Source organism: Primulina eburnea, chromosome 8 (assembly GCF_022965805.1).
Source record: "Primulina eburnea isolate SZY01 chromosome 8, ASM2296580v1, whole genome shotgun sequence".
Lineage (NCBI taxonomy): Eukaryota > Viridiplantae > Streptophyta > Magnoliopsida > Lamiales > Gesneriaceae > Primulina > Primulina eburnea.
In genome coordinates, this window is record NC_133108.1 from 7,162,286 (window position 1) to 7,183,460 (window position 21,175).

Genomic DNA, 21,175 nt, shown 5'->3' on the forward strand with positions numbered 1-21,175 from the left:
CGACCGGCGACCCGAACGAGACGACAAAAAAGATGTGTGCAGTTGAAATGGCATTGTTAAGCTTAGCAATGTATTTTACGCATATCTTGGATGAAATGGCCAACCACTTGATGTTATGGGAGTCATATTCTCGATGTAGACAAATTATTCTGACCAAGTGAGCGGCAGTGCCGACGGTGGTGGAGATTAAGGTGGTTACAATTACGGCCATGGCAGTGATGGCGGTGGCTTTGATGGGGTGGAGGATGCTGGAGTATTGGAAACAGCAATTTTTGAGTTTACTCTGCACTTAACTGGCTATACATCAGCAACAGAAACAGCAAAGACAAAACATGAAGCCACATTATTGGCAACGTTAGGGGATACAGCGAAGGATGTAGAACATGGTTGTTCCACGAATAATCAAGATTGCAATTATGGGCAGTAATAAGGAATCGACATCTGTTCTGAACAAAAAGCTCTACGCTTGAAAGATTGCAATGACTCGCTTCACGAACAATGGCGGTAAGACCATGTTTGAACCATAAATTAACGATATTAATCTTCCAAATCAACTGGCATCAAGAGAAGTGGTTCATTAAAATGGTACAAACAACAAAATTCAAACAGTAAATAAACTATATCTCACATCAAACCTGCAAAAATGAGGTCAAGCGGAAACAAAGAAAAACTTGTATTTACGGAAACTACTCAGATTTCTTCATCGAACTGGTTGATAGTTTTCTCTTCATTCGGCTGAAAGGCCCGACTGTCCTATCCATTATATACATGGCAATGATCTGGCTCCAAGATTTATATGACTCCAGATTTTCGTAGAACTCTGGTGCAATCTCCTTCACCTTGTGAAGTTTGCTTCCCGGTATTCTTGGGAAATCATGGTGCTCATTGTGGTAACCAACACTCCATGTCATCAGATTCAAAGGGCCATAGTAAGAATACGTTTCTTGATCTGTTGGCTTAAAAATGTAGTGTTCTGAGATAAAATGGCCGGCCATTGGGTGCATTCCGCCCCCAACAAAGGTAGAAAGAATCAAATAACCAAGAGACTTCCAGCCCCAGAAATAAACAAAACCGGCATCAAGGCTGAGTTGAATTATAAAATTAATGAATTCCCACATTCCTGGAGGTTTTGGTTTGAGAAAGAGGGGGCGAAGAGCATAAAAGAATAGCTGTAAAACAACCCATATTGATTTTGAAAGGACATTGGTTACAAGATTGGCCTCAGTAAGGCTTGGAATGTCCATATCAATACCGTCTACTCCTTGGAACCGATGGTGCTCAAGATGATACTTTTGGAAGGTGACAGACATGGGAACGCCAATGGGAAGGTTAGCGAAAATACCAAGCCACCTGTTGTAAACTGGGGTTGAGAAGGCTAAGTTGTGACTAAGCTCGTGAATGGCCAAGAACAGGTTGTGGTTGAGAAACGAGCCGAAAAAATATGCCAGCACAAGTATCTTCAGCCAACCTGCGTCACGGAGGAAGATTCCGGTCCATAGCTGAAGTGAAACAGCTGCGGCAATCTGTAATATAGGACAATGGAAAACATAAGCAGCGGTTTGTTACTTTGATGCTTAGCAGTTTTCAAAATTCAAATTTGCTTAGTGGAATCACTATGAATTGAGTACAAATTAAAAAGGGCTTTAAACAAATGACCAGCAGCTCCAACTGCTGCACGATGAAAAAAATACCTATCCAATGTTTTTCAATTAATTTCACCTTCTTAATTACAACCTCACCTAAAATATTAGTTAACAAGGCTACTATATAGAATTAACAGAGCAATAATCTATTATCAAGAAATCACGGAAAAAGAATGCAAAGGCATTGGAGACGGCAACTTCTGTTTCTGCGAACAGAAAATGCAATATTTTATCCACCATAAGCAACATAGCCATCATTTGGCGAATCCACAAATCCATTAGAACTCTATGAATGGTTTTATCTCTCCAAGTCCATTAATCATATGCGAGATTGGAAAAGCTGGTGTTTCATAAAAGAAACATAGAACATTTACCAAATACAACAAGCTGCATCAGTGCAATTTAGCTTAAATTTGATTAAGTCAAAGAATTCAAACCCTTTACAAAAGAAAATATTTAGCCAAACGTAGTTTTCACAATCTAACCATTCAAGTGGAGCAATAATAAAAGAAGCTATTCCCTTCACACAAAAATAAATAAATAAAAGAAGTTATACTATACTGTATTTTTCCTAACGGGCGATTTTTTACAATTGGGAGGAAAGGGATGAATGGATGCAATGTGAGCACACAAGGAGATCCAATCAAATCCATAGCGCAGATCAGTGAAGTTCAATGCACCAAAGGAACACATGCTAAATGAATGGCCTAAAATACGCATAGCAAACTATATCCAGGATGCCATTCAACTGAACACAAACCAAACAACTCAACAAGAAGACAGAGAAACCTAATATTCCTTAAACAAAAGATAGCCCAATCGCAATGGACCGAACAAAATCAATAGAAACAACACTAAATTTACAAAAAGTTTAAATCTTGGACCCCACATCTCATCAGGAAAACCCAATCTCAACTCCGTTAATCCCAACTTCTGCAACCCACATTACAGAAACAAAGACACATAAAAGTACCTTGAGGAAAGCAAAGGGGTCGGGGCCAAAAAGTTGTTTGATCTGCGGGTACTTAGAGAGGATCTGCCTTCTGCGAGAGGCATGAGGCTCATCTGTATAAGACCAGAAAAATTCAGTGGCCATCACACCCTCTTCTTGTTCTACCCTCTCTTTCCCTGCGAACCCCATTTGTATCCTCTTCCTCGCCTGTCTCCGCTTCTTCTAGTTTTCTTTGTTCTGGGACGAGTGGGAGGGAGGGTGGCTACTTTTTCAATTGAATTCCTTTCATGTGTGTCCCTGCAAGAATTACGGGCTGCCCACCGACTTCGTCCAAAAAACAAGGGACCATTCAGGAATTTGAAAGCGATGCGTGTGAATTGTGAATGGAGACCACATGGACCACATGTCTTTTTTATTGGAAGAAAACGTTTGTCCATCAAATTTCTGTTTCCAAAACATAAAATTCCATTTTTAAAATTTTAATAAACGAAAACATTAAATTACCAAAATTATCCAACTCACAAAAATATAAAGATGATCAGTTTAGAAATATCAGAGAAAATTCATATAAGTCTTTATCCAAAACGTTATCATTCGATTGAATTTCAAATAATTTAATTATTTTATGACCTCACCGAAATAATATTAGCTTAAAATATCCAAATAAAAGAAGCGATAACCTCCTCGGGTAGAAATTGGGTATCGATGTCACGCCCCGAGATCCGAATTAGTCGACACCAACTTTGTTTCAAAATCACACAATTTGTAAACAACCAGACTCATAGTAATCAAAATAACAAGTTTATTTCATAATTAACTAATCATCTTTACAATGCGATTAAAACGAAAAACGGAAGCATAAAACATGATAATATAACTAAATGACAGCATAACAAGATCGGTCTTGGATTGAATTGGCTTCATCACAATCCCAAAAATATTCTTGTTCTTCTTCCTCAATTTGTTCTTTGTTCTTATCTGAGTGGAAGAAGTAAGGGATGAGTATTTGGAGAAATAATAAGTAAATAGGGGCCGATCGAACATAGTTGATAACAAATGAGTACATTATTCGAAGACAGATAACATGTTCAAATCATATCAATGCAAACAAATGACATTGATAATCATCTTATTTTACATGGGTAACTGATCAGTTCCCTAAGTTATATCCTCCAAGAGGCGAGGCCATAGTATCGGTTATTATATCCCACCGCATCAGGGTTATATCAATTCAAAGCAAACATCGGAATTTCCTGACAATTTCAATTATGAATCACAACAGTGTCTTCAAAAATATTTTTTTCAAACATGTTTTCATATCATTTAACAAATCGAAGGAATAACATATGTCGATCGAATTTCAAATATACATACTTATTTTTGTACAAACATAGACACACTTATGAAGAACAATCATGTTATTTTACATATAGAAAATAATACACTTATGAAATGCAAGTGCACATAAAAGTATAAAAAACCCACTTACTTGAGAAATTGTTCCGTAAATCTTGAAATGAACAATTTTGAGTTTGACACCAAAAACTAGTCACCTTGAAAAAAAATGTTTGCATCTAATTGAATCGTTGGATCGATATGAAATTTGTATATGTTGCTCACAATACATGTATTCTGCACGGTGGAGATCAGATTCAGATGTCTAAAACGAGGAGCAAAATTTTCTGAATTTGGGCAGAATTTGGCACTCGAAAATTGATAGCAACTTGGAGTGGTTTGTGGTGTGATTTCTCTAGCATTTGGCTATTTATAGGATTGGTAAATCACCCCACCACATGTCATGACCCATGACTGTTCATCCACTAAGCCACAACTCCATGAACCCATGTCCCTTAAGCCATGATATCATGATTATTCATCCGCAAAAATCACATTTTATGCCACTAAGCCATATTGATTTTCAGGATCTTCACAATCGACTAGTCATTGTTCTGATCGCCTGATTCATCTAAACGATTTTTTATATTTTTTTTAGTTCTATAGCTTGTTAACTTTAAGTTTTCTTCTAGTAATTTCTTTTTTTGTTTTTGTCATTTTTTTACTTCAAGTCCCTAAACCATCGAATATTGAGTATTTGTAATCAATATATTCTCGTGTGACTTAAGTAGCGAGAATAAAAAGCTATTATCATATCCATGAAATTAGATTAATTAAACAACATAATTACTTTTTAACTTTGAATAAAAAAAATATAATTAGATTAATTATTCGAAAATGAGAAAAAATGGTTTCTTATAATGAAATAATTTGAAATCCTGATTAAAAATAGGAGTTAAAAAGTCACGTTTTACAGATGGAATGGTAATAAATTCATTTGATCTTTGGGTGGGCGGAACTGAAATTGAATTATTTAATTTTCAAATTCTTTTTATGGTGTAGATAGCTTGGATAATGGTATGATTCTCTCTTTGATACCTAGCCTTAGCTGATTTTTTGTTCCAAGTGCTTGCTTGAGAGGGCCATATTTTGAGAGCTCAGAAAATAAAGACAAAATTTATCCTAAATAATTTCTTATCGGAAAACTTATAAAATATCTTTTTCGTCCAAACACCCCCATCAAATCATCGTATATGTTAGTACTTTAATGCATGCGTTGCATGTTTGTATAATTTAATTTTTTTAGAGAAAAAAAATAAATGGTAACATTGAAAAAATATAACATTATCTTGAACAAATAGTCATCAAAATGCAGTAGATACATCAATTTTATTATTTAACAAAGACGAGTGAAATTTTCGTAAATAAAAAAAACTAAACTGCACAAGAGAAAACATCTAATGTTTAAAAAAAGAAGAGGTCATATAAAATGACTAGTTTGTCTAATAATGTTAGTTTTATTTTATCTCAAATTTCACCAATTAATTGAAAAACAATTAATTAAAAGATATAAGATATAATAAGATAGTAAGACATTAAAAAAAATTGATGTCGAAACTAATATAATATTTCTCTCAAGTTTGACTTTGAAACGAAGAAACATCCCCAAATCTACGCCGCAATGATAGGTTTGGGTTCATACATTACGGGATGGTAACATGTTTTATCATTTCAGTTTCTCGAATTTTTTTGGTAGAAAATAACAATTACATATGGTTGAAATTGTTATATAAATATATGAAATTTGAGTATAAATTTTGATTGAGTATATTATTTATGAATATGTGAGACACGGAAATTAAAACAAGTAAATATGTACATGTAGTTGAAATTATGGTACAACTTTTACAAATTTAAATTAAAAATTGTATCAATTTAGTATGTAATTATAATTTTTAGGTACAAAATGTTACGTTTTTGTGACCGATATATTTACATGTCGTTGAAATTATTTTAGTTATCAAATGACTTAAATCGAGCATGCATTTATAAAAAAATATATTTTATAACAAATGTTGGTATAAAAAATTGAAATCAAAGCACATATTTACCAATCAACTCAAATTTTCGGGTCTCTAGGTTTGATGAGCTAAAATGAAAATACTTGTAGAAAGAGAGTTGAAATCAGGTGATAACTCAGGAATGAGCTCATCAAAATCCGATCCAAATTCTCGGCTCATCCCTAACACGACAGACACATATATTCTCCTATAAATATCAGGTTTGAACATTTGATTCGGGCATTTATTTTTCAACAGCACCCTTAGCTGTTCCCCTTATATCCTCAGTCTCTGACTTGAACGTCGGAGGGGTTATGCCGGATCAACCTCATAGCCCCCTTATATCCTCAGTCTCTGACTTGAACGTCGGAGGGGCTATACCGAGTCAACCTCATAGCCTCCTTCTAACGATCTTATTCGTGATTTCAAGATCAGGACAATTTTGAAACCTACGTCTGGACTAATGACATTTGCTGAAATCGGACCCTAAATTTCTCGTTAGTATCACCAAATTTTTTGATATTCGATGATCGTATCCCGATTATCCCTTGTTCAACATGTGTTCGGTTTTACAGAAAATAATATTGAAAAGAAAGGACATTGGAGTCCGAGCTTTAGCTCTAATTTTCTCCTTATTTCGAGTCCTCTCACGTTCTAGAATACGATTTTTTTTCTTTTTTTTTAAAAAAAAAGGGACATTGGCTAGCTTCCATGTATTGGAAACGGGGTCGGTCGGCCATTAAAACCTCATAAAATAAGCGCGTTGCAAATGATTCATTTGACTTCTGTTTACGAAATAAATGCTCGGGGATAAGTTGTTACATTATTACTCAAAATATATATGATGGGATATGCATGCAGTCCATCCTTTTCGTCGTCGTGTATATATATTATTAAATTAAATGGTCGGTCCCCTGCTTTTAATGGTCTATATAAGTATTATGTTTAGCTTTTTTAAAATAATAATAATAATAATAATTTATATAATACAAAGTTCACGAAGAATGGTCTGTTTTTTTAAAATCAATGTGAGAAAATTGAAATATGGTCCCCAAATAAATATCTCCATGTTAAGGTTACCTATAAATGTACGCGTCCAAAAAGGATATAGCTAGCTACATTTTTTTATATACTATCTACTTATCGTATTCATGTCCATGTTCAACAATGAGTTGATATCCATCTATTGGATGAATAATTTGAATGTGATTCATCACATATAATATATGAGTATCATCTCATTTGTAAGCACAAAAGTTGACACGGTGTATAATTAAGAAGCATATTAAAGAGTATCCGCGGAAAGATATCCATCTATTGGATGAATAAGAAGCATATTAAAGAGTTGATATCCATCTATTGGATGAATAATTTGAATGTGATTCATCACATCTAATATATGAGTATCATCTCATTTGTAAACCCGCTGGTCTAACTAATTATCTACTATTTCCAAGTGTAATTTCTATGCTATGTATGGTCATGCCTAAGGACATATAGGTTGAAATAGATTCCTCTTTTTTAATCAATCAAAACCACTTCCCAAATTTTTGGATGTGGATAATAATATCTAGACAGGTGAATCATATATATATATATATATATATATATATATATATATATATATATATATATATATATATATATATGTCACAATGAAGTGTCACATGGGTGCATCTTTCATCTTTTCAGTCATATCGATTTAAAAAACAACATATATTAAGAAAATCTCCATAATAAAATGTTACGAGAAATTAGATTTTTATCCCTAAAAAAGAAGCTCGGTGAACACAAAAATGTGCGCAGTTAGTGGACGATATAACAAAATTATATATCACACACACAAACACACCATACCAAACATCACAAGTGCTATTTGATGCCCAACTCAAACTTTATCCAGCTACTTAGAATGCCAGCTCAAAATTTTTAAAGTAAAACCATCTGATGCAACTTCAGCATAAATTTTTCTACTTTATTTATGGACATGTATAAAATATGATCAGATTTCGAAATTTCTTCTAATCGTTCTTAATGTTTATATAATTTAAATATTTCACCAAAATCTTCAAGAGGATTGCTAAATTAAAATATTTTAAAATTTGATCAGATTGAGTCGAATTGAAAACAGACCAGCAGTGTGACTTTGGCGTGAGAATGCAATAATTAGTGCATTCCCTAACCTACCGAATCACCACAACTGCCATCTACTTCTTGATTCCGACATACTAATAAATGCATTTTCACCGTCATTTCTTGTTCATATACTATGTTTATCTTCCTCTTTTCATAACAAACTCAAATATGAAGATCGCATTTTTCTTGCTCGTTTCAGCCACCATCTCCCTCGCCATCCGCCCCGCCGCCAAGACAGGCGGCGACAACGACGACAACGGGATGGGGGGCTTCTTCGGCCCGGGAGGCGGGTTCAACATACCTGGGTTCCCGCCCGGGTTTTCCGGCGGAGGCTACGGTGGCGGGTTCGGAGGACCCAAGGGAGGGTACGCAAAAGGTGGCGTGATAAGGCCGACTGTTGTGTGTAAAGACAAAGGGCCGTGTTACAAGAAGAAGTTGACGTGCCCGACAAAGTGTTTCACCTCGTACAGCCACGCCGGGAAGGGGTACGGCGGCGGAGGAGGTGGAGGTGGCTGCACTATTGATTGCAAGGATAACTGTGTAGCTTATTGCTGATCAGCTGATCAATGGATCGAGTGTTTTGTGTATCGTTTCTACGTATAATAAATACACATATAGTATGTGAAGTGTACGTGATTCCACGGTAACACTGTTGCTTTGTCCTTTGCTTCTCTGAATGAACTTTATGTAGCATGCAGCATTCAGATTAACATTTCTATATGCTAATGGATTGATTTGAAGATTATTGTGCGGCTTGTTTTGCTTCTTGTTTTCCCATTTTTTAGGACAAGACGAGGATCCAAGTTAGCAGCAGTGAGCAAAAAGGTGTACTTTGAAGGTTTAAGGTGAAGACATTGATTATGTTACAGTTGTGCATCATAAAAGTTGGCCTAACTTGCGACAATGATCATGTGATCATCCAAATTAATGCACGTACGTACGATTTCGTTTATTAAAATGTTGATGTAGAATTATTGCATTATCGTCTTTGTAAAAAATGATGTGATCTAGGAGATATGCCACTCTAAGTGATGTTGGAACTCAAATACATAAAGGGGTCATGGTTGTAGGTAGTGGCTTTGTCAGGATATGGCTCTACTCGAACTAAAATTTTAAACTCTAAAATCTTTTAATATTTTAAATTGATCTATCATGATACGAGTGTCAATTAATGTGGCTTGGTTCTAGGTAACCGATGAAGTCATTCTATACGATATCTCATCAATAGATGTTAGAGAGTTGGAAAAAATTTAAAGGGCTCTTAAAGCAAATCATGTTGATCTGGAAATGTCAAAACCACACAAATCTACATGAATATCAATTATTATGGATTCAGGCATATTTCCACTTATTGATCTAGATTTCTTGATGATTTAACATGTATTCTCAAGATTCGGATGATCATTTTCATGATTATACTTGCTGCACGTATACGAGAACCAACCGTCAACATAACAACCACGCATCGGCAGAATCTCTCGGTGTAAACTTTTGGATCTCTGTGTTAGAAAATATAATGCGGGAGAAAAAAATGGTCAGATCTGAATAACCCAGAGGCTAACAACCGACTCGAGGCATAATAGTCCGTGTCCAGTGAGCCATGTTAACCTAAACAAAACAGCGTTGTGGTTTGAGGTTTATTGACTCTTATATTAAAAATAAATATTATTTTAATAATATTTAATGTTTTATTCAATAATGACATTTACTTTATTTCTATACACATACAAGCTACGTATATAAAATCCTTGAATATGCAAAATGTATAATGAGGTATGCCTCTCAACATAAGATCATGAAACTCATTAGGAAGTGTACCGTATATTCTAAACAGGTTTTTAGTCAGGGCTGTGCGTAGGCCTGCCCACGAGGACCGCTACCCGAACGGTTCGGGCAATGTGAAAAGAGGCGCACGGGCAAGGTTGCCTGAGATCCCGACAGGGACTCTTTTTGGGAGTCTCAGGGCGTTTTCTTATTTTCGAACTTTTTTGATCTAAATCGGTATTTTATGAATTAATCAAATTAGCAATCGAAAATAAATTTTAATTAAATTATGGAATTTTCTCACGAAATAAATAATTAGAATTTGATTTTAATTATTTATGGTAAAAAGTATTTTACATGAAATTTAATTAATTAATGGAAGTTAAATAAAAGTGTTTATTTAACTTATTAATTATGGTGGTTAGTGATAATTTACAAGATACATGATTTGTTGATAATATGTTTTATTATGGATTTAATATAATATTTGATATTATATGATAAATGACCAATTTCATAGGTGTATGTTAGAAGGATATTTTACATGTTAAGTTTAATTATTCGATAATTATTTAAAGTGAGTCTGATTTATGGCATGTTCTCACCTCTAAATTTGTATTCTAATGTGCCATTGAAATTTAATTTAACGTTAGAGTTAGTGGAAGTTCAAGATTTGAAAATGGTGAACTCAGTTCCTCAAGGGTTTTGAAGATGACACATAAAATATTGGAAACTTATATAATATTGCATTACATCCATGCATTCACCTAAGTTTTGGACAGACATCCATAAATGGCTCATATGGATCAATTAACTTTCGGTTACCGATAATCTTCTATTATTTATAAAACATGTGATATAGCATAAATAATCAATATGATCGTTATTATTAATATCATAACAAAATTCACATGAATCCGATAAGCATACAAACAAATCTGACACAAGATTTTAAAAATAATGATGAAATAAATTTTCAAAATTAAAATATCTCATTTTGGATACGATTCAAAATTCAAATCATGCTCATTAAAAATAAAATTAAAAGAAAGTTTAACATTTTCTTGTCTTACATCAACGGTAGTTGCATGATGATCGCTACCCGCGCTCAGACTTTGTCCTAGATTATTGGGAAGGTCTGGACATCGAAAAGCTGTTATTTTCACCGACATACTCGATGTGAATTACGTGAAACTCCCATAAATTTGACATAGATAATTGAGGATATCAGGCGATCGCCCACTATAATTCAATCAAATCCCAGTCCATTGCAATGGAAATACGTGAATGGTATTCTTAAGTACATGAGAATAATTAATAATTTGTTTTTGGTTTACGGGAAAAAAAATTTAAAATTGTAAGGTTATAATGATTCTAGATTCCAGTAAAATGTATCAAATAAACATACGCTATAAACTTTGATTGCCCGCCTTCTTTACCTCTAGCCCCTCCATCCTCTATTTATATAAGTATCTACTCTAATTGGTACAAAAGCATTCAGATTCCATAAAAATGCCAAAACACTTAAACCAACAGCTTAAAGCCAGTGGGTTTACTTCATTGGACTCCAAACAAAATTTATTTTCAAAACAATAAAATCATCGAAAAACCCAAACCCCTCGATTCTTTTACTGGAATTTATTCTTCACTTGAACTAGCATGATCAACTCCGTTTCGACGCAATTAAAGGAACAAAATGTGTTGAACTCACAGCAAAGGGATTACCTTTGTCTTCATCAAACGGGTTGGGATCATAGCGGCAGGCCATGTTCTTGGTCAATTATACATCTATATTATCTAGTTTCATCCAAATATTTATCATCATCTATTGGAATTTATAAGTTGGAATTTGAATGTAAATGATTCGAAATTCGAACTTACAAAGTGCAGATGAAATAAACATTAGTGATTCTTGTTTTATTGTTTTCCCTTGGGATGATTAACCGAATCCAATATATATGACTTAGCCATGTCACAAGGGATCAGTTTCCATGTTAACGAGATGCTACAAATCCAATATATATGACTTAGCCATGTCATAAGAGTATTAACGTCGCTACAAATTCAAATGCTATCATTGCGCCAAAGATTGTGATGTTCGATCTTATATTTTTAAAAAAAAAAAATTGTGGAAATAATGATTATTTGATTTACCACGATATAATATACTCAGATATATTAAAATCAACCAAAGTTATCATAATCCTTAAATTATGGAATAGAAAAAACAAATTAATCAAACTTGGGAAGCCACATGATGGTTTGGGCAAAAACTTGTTGTCCAAACCCGTGAGACGGACATCTTATTTAGGTCATTCATTGAAAAATATGACTTTTTATACTAAGAGTATTACTTTTTATTGTGAAAATCAATAAGATTGATCCGTCTCACAGATAAAGATTCGTGAGATGATCGTCTCACAAGATATCTACTCGATGGTTTACCTTGTAAGAAAAAACAATCTTAAAAAGGAAAATGCAATTTATCGAGTAAAAAAATAAGAGAACCGTGCTGGAGCTGAACGTGTTGTCATGGAACAATAAATCCAATTTATTGAGTAAAAAATGTTTTTTTTCATTTGCCAAGCGGCCTCGTAAAAAGGAAAAATTATGTATATGGGTTTAAAAGGCACCCCAAGAGAAGTTGCAACTCTAGGTTAAAACATTTGGTCATTCGTTGCGCCTATGATTAGGTCTCGGCGACGAAGGAAATGGGTCGACCCAGTTCTCATCTTCTCTAATAGCTTCTTCCCATCGCTCCTTAAATTTTTGAAGTTCTATCGTTGATTGCCTCCGAATCTGTTCAATTCAATTCAATGTTTAACTTTAATGATAATAAAGCTAAAATGATCGTTAGCTAACATGATTTGACATTATCTTTGACAAATTATGTACCCAATTTATACAAGTAAGCTGCTTGAATCATCATGTCATGTCTATACATTTATTATGGCACCGAAGAAGATTGGTAAAAATTTGTGTGAGACAGTCTTACGGATTGTATTTTGTAAAACAGATCTTTTATTTGGGTAATCCATGAAAAAATATTAATTTTTTTGTTAAGAATATTACTTTTTATTGTGAATAATTCGATAGAGTTGACCAGTCTCACAGATAAAGATTTATGAGACCGTCTCAACCTACTCAAGAAAATTTTGGGTGGATAGATTTCCAATACACTTTTTTTATGTAAATAGATATAATATAATATTTCATATTAATTAAAATGAATTTCAAAATTCCTCGATAAGAGTGTCATTTAAAATTTATTATACTTTGTGTAGCTAAAATATGAATTTAATATTTGATTTATTATCACATAGTTAACCATAAAACTATAATCGAATACCTTTGAAATCCATTTCCCATAATTAAAATTCTCAAATGCCTCACCTCTAATCTCATGTCGATCCCGTGCCGCCTCTAGACAAAGGAGAAAAATAAGGCAGGACATAAAGTTCAGCATCAGTGAAATTTGTGTTGGTGAAGTACACTGACAAAGGAAATGAGAAGATAAATTACAATACATGGTGTAAGAGGTGGAAGCCATACCTTTGAGATCTCCTCAGGATTTGAAACCTGAATGGATATCAAGAAATGCAAAAGTCAATCGCCATGGCTATAATGAAAAGTATCAAGGATTCATAGGCGCCAAGTGCTTCAGTATATGAGATAAAACAAGATTAGGTACCAGACCATGTACGAGCTTATGAAATGGATAACTGAGAAAAATGAAGTTAATCACCTTTGTTGCAGGTTGACCACCCAATGTTTGTATGCTTTGATGAACTATGTATTCACTATCAACTATTCCCACATTTCTTGTACGATCTCCCTAACAGTTCACAATTAATACAAAGAAAGTAATTAAACTCTAACAAGGAGCAAAACTGTTGAGGGTGAAAAAACAAAATTGTAGTTGTTTGTTTCGCTAGTAGAAAATAGCGCGTACGAAAAAACCAACCAAACACGTTCCCTACAAAAGTAGTTTTACCTGTGCACAATAGCCGAGTCTCATGTCCATTCCCCATCCATGAACAAGATCATTCTGACAAAACAAAATAATCCATAAGAAATGGTACACAAGAATAGAGGTATTGAAGATTAGGATGAGAAATATAAACTAGAGTGACCATAATTTCGATCAAACACTATACACCTAAGGTCTTAAAGCTCATCAGCAGCTCAGCGCAAGTTTAATGGCAGGAAAACAATTGCCAAGGCCACCATGCCACTGTCAGAAGGTTTTCATCGCAGCAAATAATAAACAGTCTATATAGAGGATGTATCCAAAAGATCTCTCCTCGTGTTTTTTTCTTGTGGCCCTCAGTTTTGAAAACATTACAATAGATTTTGCATGTTCAAGTCCACAAGTTTTACATTTGAAACTCAGCATGAAAGGAAATGTTTCTTATAAAAACTGCAATATTACCTGTATCAAATGCCAGGCACAGTGCCAAGCCAATCTTGAAAACACAGGAGCCATTCCTTCCACAAACCTGAAATTGAGCGATGTGCTTCACTAAAAATGGGGAAAACAACAAAACTACATAATTACATGAGATGGTATGGACACGTACAAAGGCGACCAATAGCGGCTGTAGTTAGGAGATGTGAGATCATGATTTGCTCCCATATAATAGACGAAGAGGGAGACCAAGAAATATTTGAATAATAACAATTAAGCATGATATGCATTATTTAAATATAGATAGGAATATAATAAAAGACATAGCATAACGACATATGAGGATCCATATTGCTGACTCCACTGAGTGGGATAAAGGTTTATGTGTCGTTGTCACGAACTATTTATATTTACCTTTAAAGCATGTCAAAATGTTGCAGAAAAATTTTAAAACAAATGCAACCTCAAGTCCATCAAGTATTCGTATGACAAAACAAATAATTGTAAAGAACAAGGTAAACAAAAACAAAACTAGAAAGAGTGATGTAGAAACTGGCTACAAGTAAATATTTAGTATGCAGTCAGAGCAAGATGGCTCAAAGGTCAAAAATAAAATTGAGATATGACACAATGAAACAAGTTTCTTGGAAAAAAAAAAACTTAACAGAATAAAGAAGGCAGTAAGACAAAATGATGGTAACTTACCCAGTGCATGGTGGACCCTCGCTTTCTTCTGAACAGTTGATACTACCTCTTACATCATAGACTCTTCTGCTCAAATCAGAATGAATATACTCATATGAAACTAAGAATTCGAAAGGTACACAAGTGACTCACCTGTGAAATTGATTCATTCTGTTTCTTACTGTGATCCTGTGATGTATACCAGTAGAATTTGGGTCCAAAGCTGGCTGGGATATCTCAAGACCTTCTGATTTTACTATTTCCAGATATCTAACAAAAAAGAAATAATAATCAACCAAAAAAAGATTCCACTAGGACAGAAAAAAACAATAGCTAGTATTACAAAGAGGTAACCAGAAGTTTCAGAATAATAAATTGAGACAGGATACTTTTGTTGAGTAAGAAGGAAAGGTTTATCAAAATTGAGATGATGAAGTGCTCCACCGAGATTCATTGGCGTTAAAAACAAATTTCTTGGGATAGAGTAAAAAGTCGATGAGTAGAAAATGAAGGTCATAATGCCTGCAAGTTTACCTTCCAGGGTGGAAATTGTCCACCCCTAAATCTTCATCCCAGAGGAATAAGTAATCATAGACAGAAACAATAGCAGGATGTAGAAAACGTTTTGCAAACCACCTGAAATTGGTAAAGAGACAGTTGATGACATGCCACATCATGTAAGTAGAGAAAAATAATTCCGTTTCTTTATCTGTATAAAAATTTGAGATGAAATCTGCATACGTTAAAATAAAAAAAAAAGCATAAAATCCCTCATCTGCAGCAACCAGAGGGAGACATAACACATTGTACTCTAGTACACGTAAGTGTATCAAATACGCCAGAAAGAGTCGGCTGCAAAACTATACCTGTGCAATTTTAAAAAAAAACATAGAACAAAAAATGCATGGTCCTACATGTAGTAGGACGTGTTTTAAATGAGGTGAGGAATGATTTTTTTAAAAAAAAATTACAGATCTATTTGTGCAAATCATCCAGGCAGAAACATATAGCCTGGTATTTTAGTACTAAGTTACTGTGAGCTGAGCAACAGCTGCTAGTCACAACAAAAAGAGATGTGCACCTGGAGAAATCTTCACTTAGACGTAACCACTTTCTCTGGGAACAAAGATAAACTAAATAGAATTTGCCAACTTTTGGTATGTAATAGAAGTCCTTAACAATTGATAGATGGTTTAGTCACATTTCACATACTTAAAAGACAAAAAAAGTTAAATTTGCACGATAAAGAGACAAGAAAATAGGCAATTAAGTACACACACACACACACACAGACACACACATATATATATATATATATATATATTACCATTTTGTTTGGTTATGGGCAACGATATGTGTGGCTTCACTGCTCCACTTCAGGTCCCACCATCCATCCAAGTTACCATCATAGTGGAACAAAATAATTGTAAAATTTTCTGAAAGAAACTGAGTTCAAAAAATCAAGTAATGAATGAGGACATCTACTTTAGTAATATAGCATTAAAATAATTATTGCTTCTAAATAGTGGTAGACTGTTGCACCTTTTGAACAATGGTATCAACATTCTCCTTCTGTTTAATCCCAACAGGTATTGCCAGCAAATATTTAGAGCTCCGGCTATTGACCTGAACATTCAGAAGAATCCGTACGTGGAGTTGATAATTGATTCAGATCCGACATATACAATTCATCAAACTGCATTGGGAAAATCACAGTGAAAATAATAAAATCGTCCATCAAAACTTGGTCATTACCTTTGACCTCGAGCTGCTTGTCGTCCACAGTGGCTTTAATTCCAGGTCTGACCTGTCTTCAATGATACCTCGAGGCAAACTATTCAAACCTGAAATGGCTGAACCTGCGTCCTGGAATGATACATCAATGGTATTGGCAGTTGCAATGAGTCGAAGGCCTTTCAATATAATCAACTATCCATGACATTATGGAAACTTAATTTGATTGAAATGAGTAAGTGGTTTTACAAAAAGAGAAACCTCAGTAAGATAATCACCTGTGATGCGTAAAAACTATGCAATTTTGACTCCATCTAACAAAAGTGAGAAGAAGGTAATTAGGTTGTCGTCATATGTCAAGTCAACTCCGTTGAACAAACAAACTTAGGATATCCTAAAAACTTTCATCTATAGCAAACGTCCTATCGATAGCATTTCACATATCAATTCACATTCATAGCAAAACAACCAATTTTTTAATAAGATTATCAGTTAACATACCTCTGTCTGTTGATACTGATAATTAGTGGTCCTATATATGATGAACAGTGTTAATATGCACACAACTACCATCAATGGCATCTGTGTCATCTTTGCTCCATATGATCCCTGCAATACCATTTACAAATAATCACGAGAGATGTTACTCCTACTTAAATAATTAGAAGAGTTTTAGGCAACATACCCGGTCAAATAAAAAATGCTGTTTCTTCAACAGCCATCTCGATGATTTGGATGCCTTCATAGGCAACTATGGATTTTGATTCTTTCTCATCACAATCTGCAATTAAAGCATGTATATTAAGTGGCATCAACAATTAACATATGACTGACATTTAAATAACACGTGCTCAAATATGATTATGCATGATTGATTTTTACAGCTATATATTTTGGCAAAAAATTTAAATAACAATTCTAAAAGAGAAAGAAAAAGAGGCCGTTACAAACTTTAAAACACAGTCAGGAAGAACTCATTAAAGAGTTAAAAGTGAGTCCAAACCCAGCATCTGGTCACCTCCCCTATCCTATGACCCAAACAGAGCACTTTTCTTAATTGACATTAAGAGTGAATGAGAGTTGAATAGCGACGTCCAGGCCTTGTTAGGTGCTCAGTATGCCGTTGCCTTGTATGCATAATAGTCCATGTGGACTAAAGGAGGTAAAAATATATCCAATATGTTCCAACGAGTCCATGTAGAAGTTTCAAGCCAATGAATTGACAAGCGACTTTGTCATTCCAACCCTTCCAGAGAGTAAGGATGAAAAATGAAAGCGTTAAAAATGCATGCTGATTTCTTGTCTTTGATATCCAGTTGTCATTTCGGCCAAGATACAAGTTTTCAGATCAATCAAAAATCTGAATTGTGTAATAATACCAAACAGCCCGCCCAGAACCAGAATTTTCAATTTCTTTGACACATTCTCAAAAACGACAGGCTTGACAACATCGCCATAGAAACAGACAAGTAGAATTAAAATAAGAAAAATTTAGCCATTAAGCTCCCAGTCAGAAATGGCCATTACTTTTCCTCAGTGACTTTTGATATAATAAACAACTAAAATTTTATCAGCACAAGGAAATGGAGATGAATAAAAAATATTAAGCACTTGCGTCACCACGAAAAACAAAAAAGATTTTTGCTTCCCAAAACAAAAAAAAAAAAAACAAAAACATTTCCCAATCTTGAAATCAAACAACGAAAAACAAACAAGAAATTCTCATTGACGCTTCGAATGAGAATAAAAGACTTCATCCACCGAGAACAAAGAACAAGAAACACTTCAAAACACTAGTTACCCCGAAACACCAAAACGGAAAGGTGAAATATCAGAACTGAGAAAGAAAAACGGCAATCAAACCATCAAGCACGTCGCAAAACAAAACACATACATTGAAACACCGATTGGATCAAAACCGAGGCAAACGCGATCAAAATTCCAGCAGAAATCAAGCTCCAGGGATCTCTCACAGCGGTTTCAAATCTCCGTGCTATACAAAACTAGGGAAAAAAAACCCACATACATGTGCGTATACGTGTGTGACTCCGTGCGAAAAAAGTGTGAGGAATAGAGAGAAAAGAGAGATTGTAGGAAGCGAAAGCGTCTCCAGCGGACGACGAGTGTTTGCATAAAATGGTAAAGAGGTGCATTTGTCATCTTCTACGCACACTTCAATTATTTTTAGCCGAAATAATAAGTAATTAAGAAAAAGCATGCAATTAATTACTGCTGAAAAATGTGTTTAGATACATTAATTGATGAGTGGGTCTCATGACCCTACTATATTCACGATAAAAAATAATATTCTTAGCATAAACAGTAATATTTTTTCATTGATGATTCAAATTAAGATATATGTCTCACAAATACAACCCATGAGACCGTCTCACACAAATTTTTATCTTAATGGATTGATTCTTATAAAAGTTAATAATTGGAAAACCATAAATCAGATCTTGCATTATCTTTATCTTATTTCCTAAATATATAAATAAAAGATTTATTTTTTCAAAAGTAAAACTATGTTATCTTTTCTAAAATAATGTGGAAAATTTGCAAATTGAACTTCATATTTCAATCACTTTAAAATATTATAATTTATTTTTTTACTTTTATGAATCAAACATGTCTATATTTTTAATTTTTTCCAAATAAAAACCTTCTTGTAAAAGTTTAGTTATAACAATTTCCTGCAAATGGAAACTTTTGGCCAAAATTTAAATTTTTTATTCAATATTTTAAGTTACGAAGGTTACTTGGATTGGACGATTTCAAATATATGGATGGATTTCAATATATTTAAAATTATTTTTGTTATTTAGATCATTAAGATTATAAAATTCAAATTCACTTTTTATATATGTTTATATAATATTTTATGTTAATAAGGATGGATTTCAAATTCACTCAATAACAATGTCATACTAATATGTAAATCAATAAGATGTATATTTAAGATTTAATTTATTATTTTATTATAAACAATAAAACTAATCGAAATGTACATGAATTCAAATATATATCTCCAATTACACTCTAAAAATTTGTGTACAAAACATATGGTATTTAGTATACATAAAATGTGTATGTCACGAGTGTGTGTGTATATATATTCATGGGTGTCGTAAGATATTCGTGGAAGCATTTTGTGAAACGTCACATTGGTTGTCCTCTGACACAGTCATACTGTTGTGTTAAATGTTTCGACAATGTTCTCAAAAGTCGATAAAAGCGAATGATATATATACACACACTCATGTGTCGAACAAAAAACAAGGCTCCGTGGAAAATTAATTACACCAAAGCAAAACCATTAGTCTACTATAAACTATTAATGGCGTCTCAGGACTTTTTGGTAGCATTCTAGCATTAATGTAGCTATATTAATTTTGAATAGATTGAATGACTTAGCCACCTTCACCAAAATGATCACTTTCAAATCAATTATCAATCTACTAATAAAATAAAAAGCTTACTAAAAATCAACAAAAAAATTTATAGTCATTATTTGTTCAGCTCTAACGATCGAAGCAGATTGATTGGTTTAAGGGTAACGTGCCTATCTGCTCTCTCAAGTCTAATACACCTCGACCTTATGCCCAACCTGAGAACGGACAGCTAATGTGTTCCACTTATTGAACTGGTCAGTTCGTGACCCCTGGATGACGAAAAAGTCCTTGAGGTGATCTCGTGGTTCCTTCGGTGTGAATGTATTTAGCTATGACAACCTAGAGCAGAGAAATCGAATATTACTCTTTTACTTATAATTGAAATGTTAATTCTTCTCATGAAGAAATCTAATATTTTGAAGCTCGTGAATAACCATGAATGATACCAGTTCTTATGTGAGATGACATGCTTTGAAAGCTCTCCTATCTTGCATAAGCGCACTAGCACATTTATTTCAATCTGTTTTCATCTACTCATGGGTCTAGTTCGAAACTGTTTGAACTTGAAATGAAGCATGAGCGTACTGGAGTTTTCGGGGCTTGGCTTTGAAGCCGTAGCTTGCTGTTACCTTTGGATTTAGCTCAGCTTGATAATTTCGTACTGACAAATCGTAATCAATTTATCTTTTTTAAATATTTGTTGGAATTGATATTGTGTTTGCAGATAGTCGGGCTTGCATGTGTCTCCGTAGATGGCCGCAGAGAATATATCAAATTCATCTGCCTAAAGGTCCATTAATAATTCAGTGGTGGGAAGAATTTTTGTTTAATATCTTTCTATTTAATGATAAATCTTAATGTTTAATAATTCACGAGTATCCTAGAAAAATTGTTTTCGTAATTTAAATGAAGAGACAAAAATGTCTTACTATCATTAATTAAAACTAAAGCTGTAAAAACGGATTAACGAATGGGTCAAGGTGCAACCCGTCACAACCCACCATTAGGTGGGCCGGCCACTCACCATTAAGCGGATTGAGAATTTCCCGACCCACCTTGACTGCCGG

At 34.0% G+C, this 21,175-nt stretch overlaps 3 protein-coding genes across 4 annotated transcripts; 1 reads left to right on the top strand and 2 right to left on the bottom strand.

Annotated features, from left to right (window-relative positions):
- Nucleotides 1–488: 488 nt before the first annotated feature.
- On the bottom strand, nucleotides 489–2,921 carry LOC140838778 (sphingolipid delta(4)-desaturase DES1-like). Its single transcript, XM_073205322.1, has 2 exons — nucleotides 2,617–2,921; nucleotides 489–1,523 (listed from the first exon to the last, which is right to left on the bottom strand). The coding sequence occupies exons 1-2, from the start codon at nucleotides 2,782–2,784 to the stop codon at nucleotides 687–689; spliced, it is 1,005 nt and encodes a 334-aa protein (XP_073061423.1). The 5' UTR covers nucleotides 2,785–2,921; the 3' UTR covers nucleotides 489–686.
- Nucleotides 2,922–8,188: 5,267 nt separating this feature from the next.
- Nucleotides 8,189–8,871, top strand: LOC140838779 (uncharacterized). Its single transcript, XM_073205323.1, has one exon. The coding sequence runs from the start codon at nucleotides 8,226–8,228 to the stop codon at nucleotides 8,679–8,681; it is 456 nt and encodes a 151-aa protein (XP_073061424.1). The 5' UTR covers nucleotides 8,189–8,225; the 3' UTR covers nucleotides 8,682–8,871.
- A 3,607-nt stretch (nucleotides 8,872–12,478) lies between these two features.
- Nucleotides 12,479–18,872, bottom strand: LOC140838780 (uncharacterized). Of its 2 annotated transcripts, XM_073205325.1 has the most exons (16): nucleotides 18,611–18,871; nucleotides 17,402–17,497; nucleotides 17,218–17,325; nucleotides 16,995–17,030; nucleotides 16,738–16,848; nucleotides 16,525–16,608; nucleotides 16,310–16,428; nucleotides 15,517–15,618; nucleotides 15,136–15,252; nucleotides 15,004–15,069; nucleotides 14,323–14,389; nucleotides 13,885–13,938; nucleotides 13,636–13,725; nucleotides 13,443–13,469; nucleotides 13,284–13,313; nucleotides 12,479–12,689 (listed from the first exon to the last, which is right to left on the bottom strand). In XM_073205325.1, exons 2-16 carry the CDS (start codon nucleotides 17,459–17,461, stop codon nucleotides 12,561–12,563), a joined length of 1,200 nt encoding a protein of 399 aa, XP_073061426.1. In that variant the 5' UTR covers nucleotides 17,462–17,497; nucleotides 18,611–18,871; the 3' UTR covers nucleotides 12,479–12,560. The 2 variants fall into 2 exon arrangements, with proteins under 2 accessions (XP_073061426.1, XP_073061427.1); XM_073205326.1 differs by lacking the exon at nucleotides 16,995–17,030 and having other exon boundaries at nucleotides 18,611–18,872.
- Between the last annotated feature and the right edge of the window lie 2,303 nt (nucleotides 18,873–21,175).

What these genes read in the sequence shown, in the direction of transcription:
- LOC140838778 (XM_073205322.1), bottom strand. Translation starts at nt 2,784, where the DNA reads ATGGGGTTCGCAGGGAAAGAGAGGGTAGAACAAGAAGAGGGTGTGATG. An exon ending in ACCCCTTTGCTTTCCTCAAG is followed by an intron (nt 1,524 to 2,616) that starts GTACTTTTATGT and finishes CCTATATTACAG; the next exon opens with ATTGCCGCAGCTGTTTCACT.
- LOC140838779 (XM_073205323.1), top strand. Translation starts at nt 8,226, where the DNA reads ATGCATTTTCACCGTCATTTCTTGTTCATATACTATGTTTATCTTCCT.
- LOC140838780 (XM_073205325.1), bottom strand. Translation starts at nt 17,461, where the DNA reads ATGAAGGCATCCAAATCATCGAGATGGCTGTTGAAGAAACAGCATTTT. An exon ending in ATCAGTATCAACAGACAGAG is followed by an intron (nt 17,031 to 17,217) that starts GTATGTTAACTG and finishes CACTTTTGTTAG; the next exon opens with ATGGAGTCAAAATTGCATAG. An exon ending in GACTCGGCTATTGTGCACAG is followed by an intron (nt 13,726 to 13,884) that starts GTAAAACTACTT and finishes GTGAACTGTTAG; the next exon opens with GGAGATCGTACAAGAAATGT.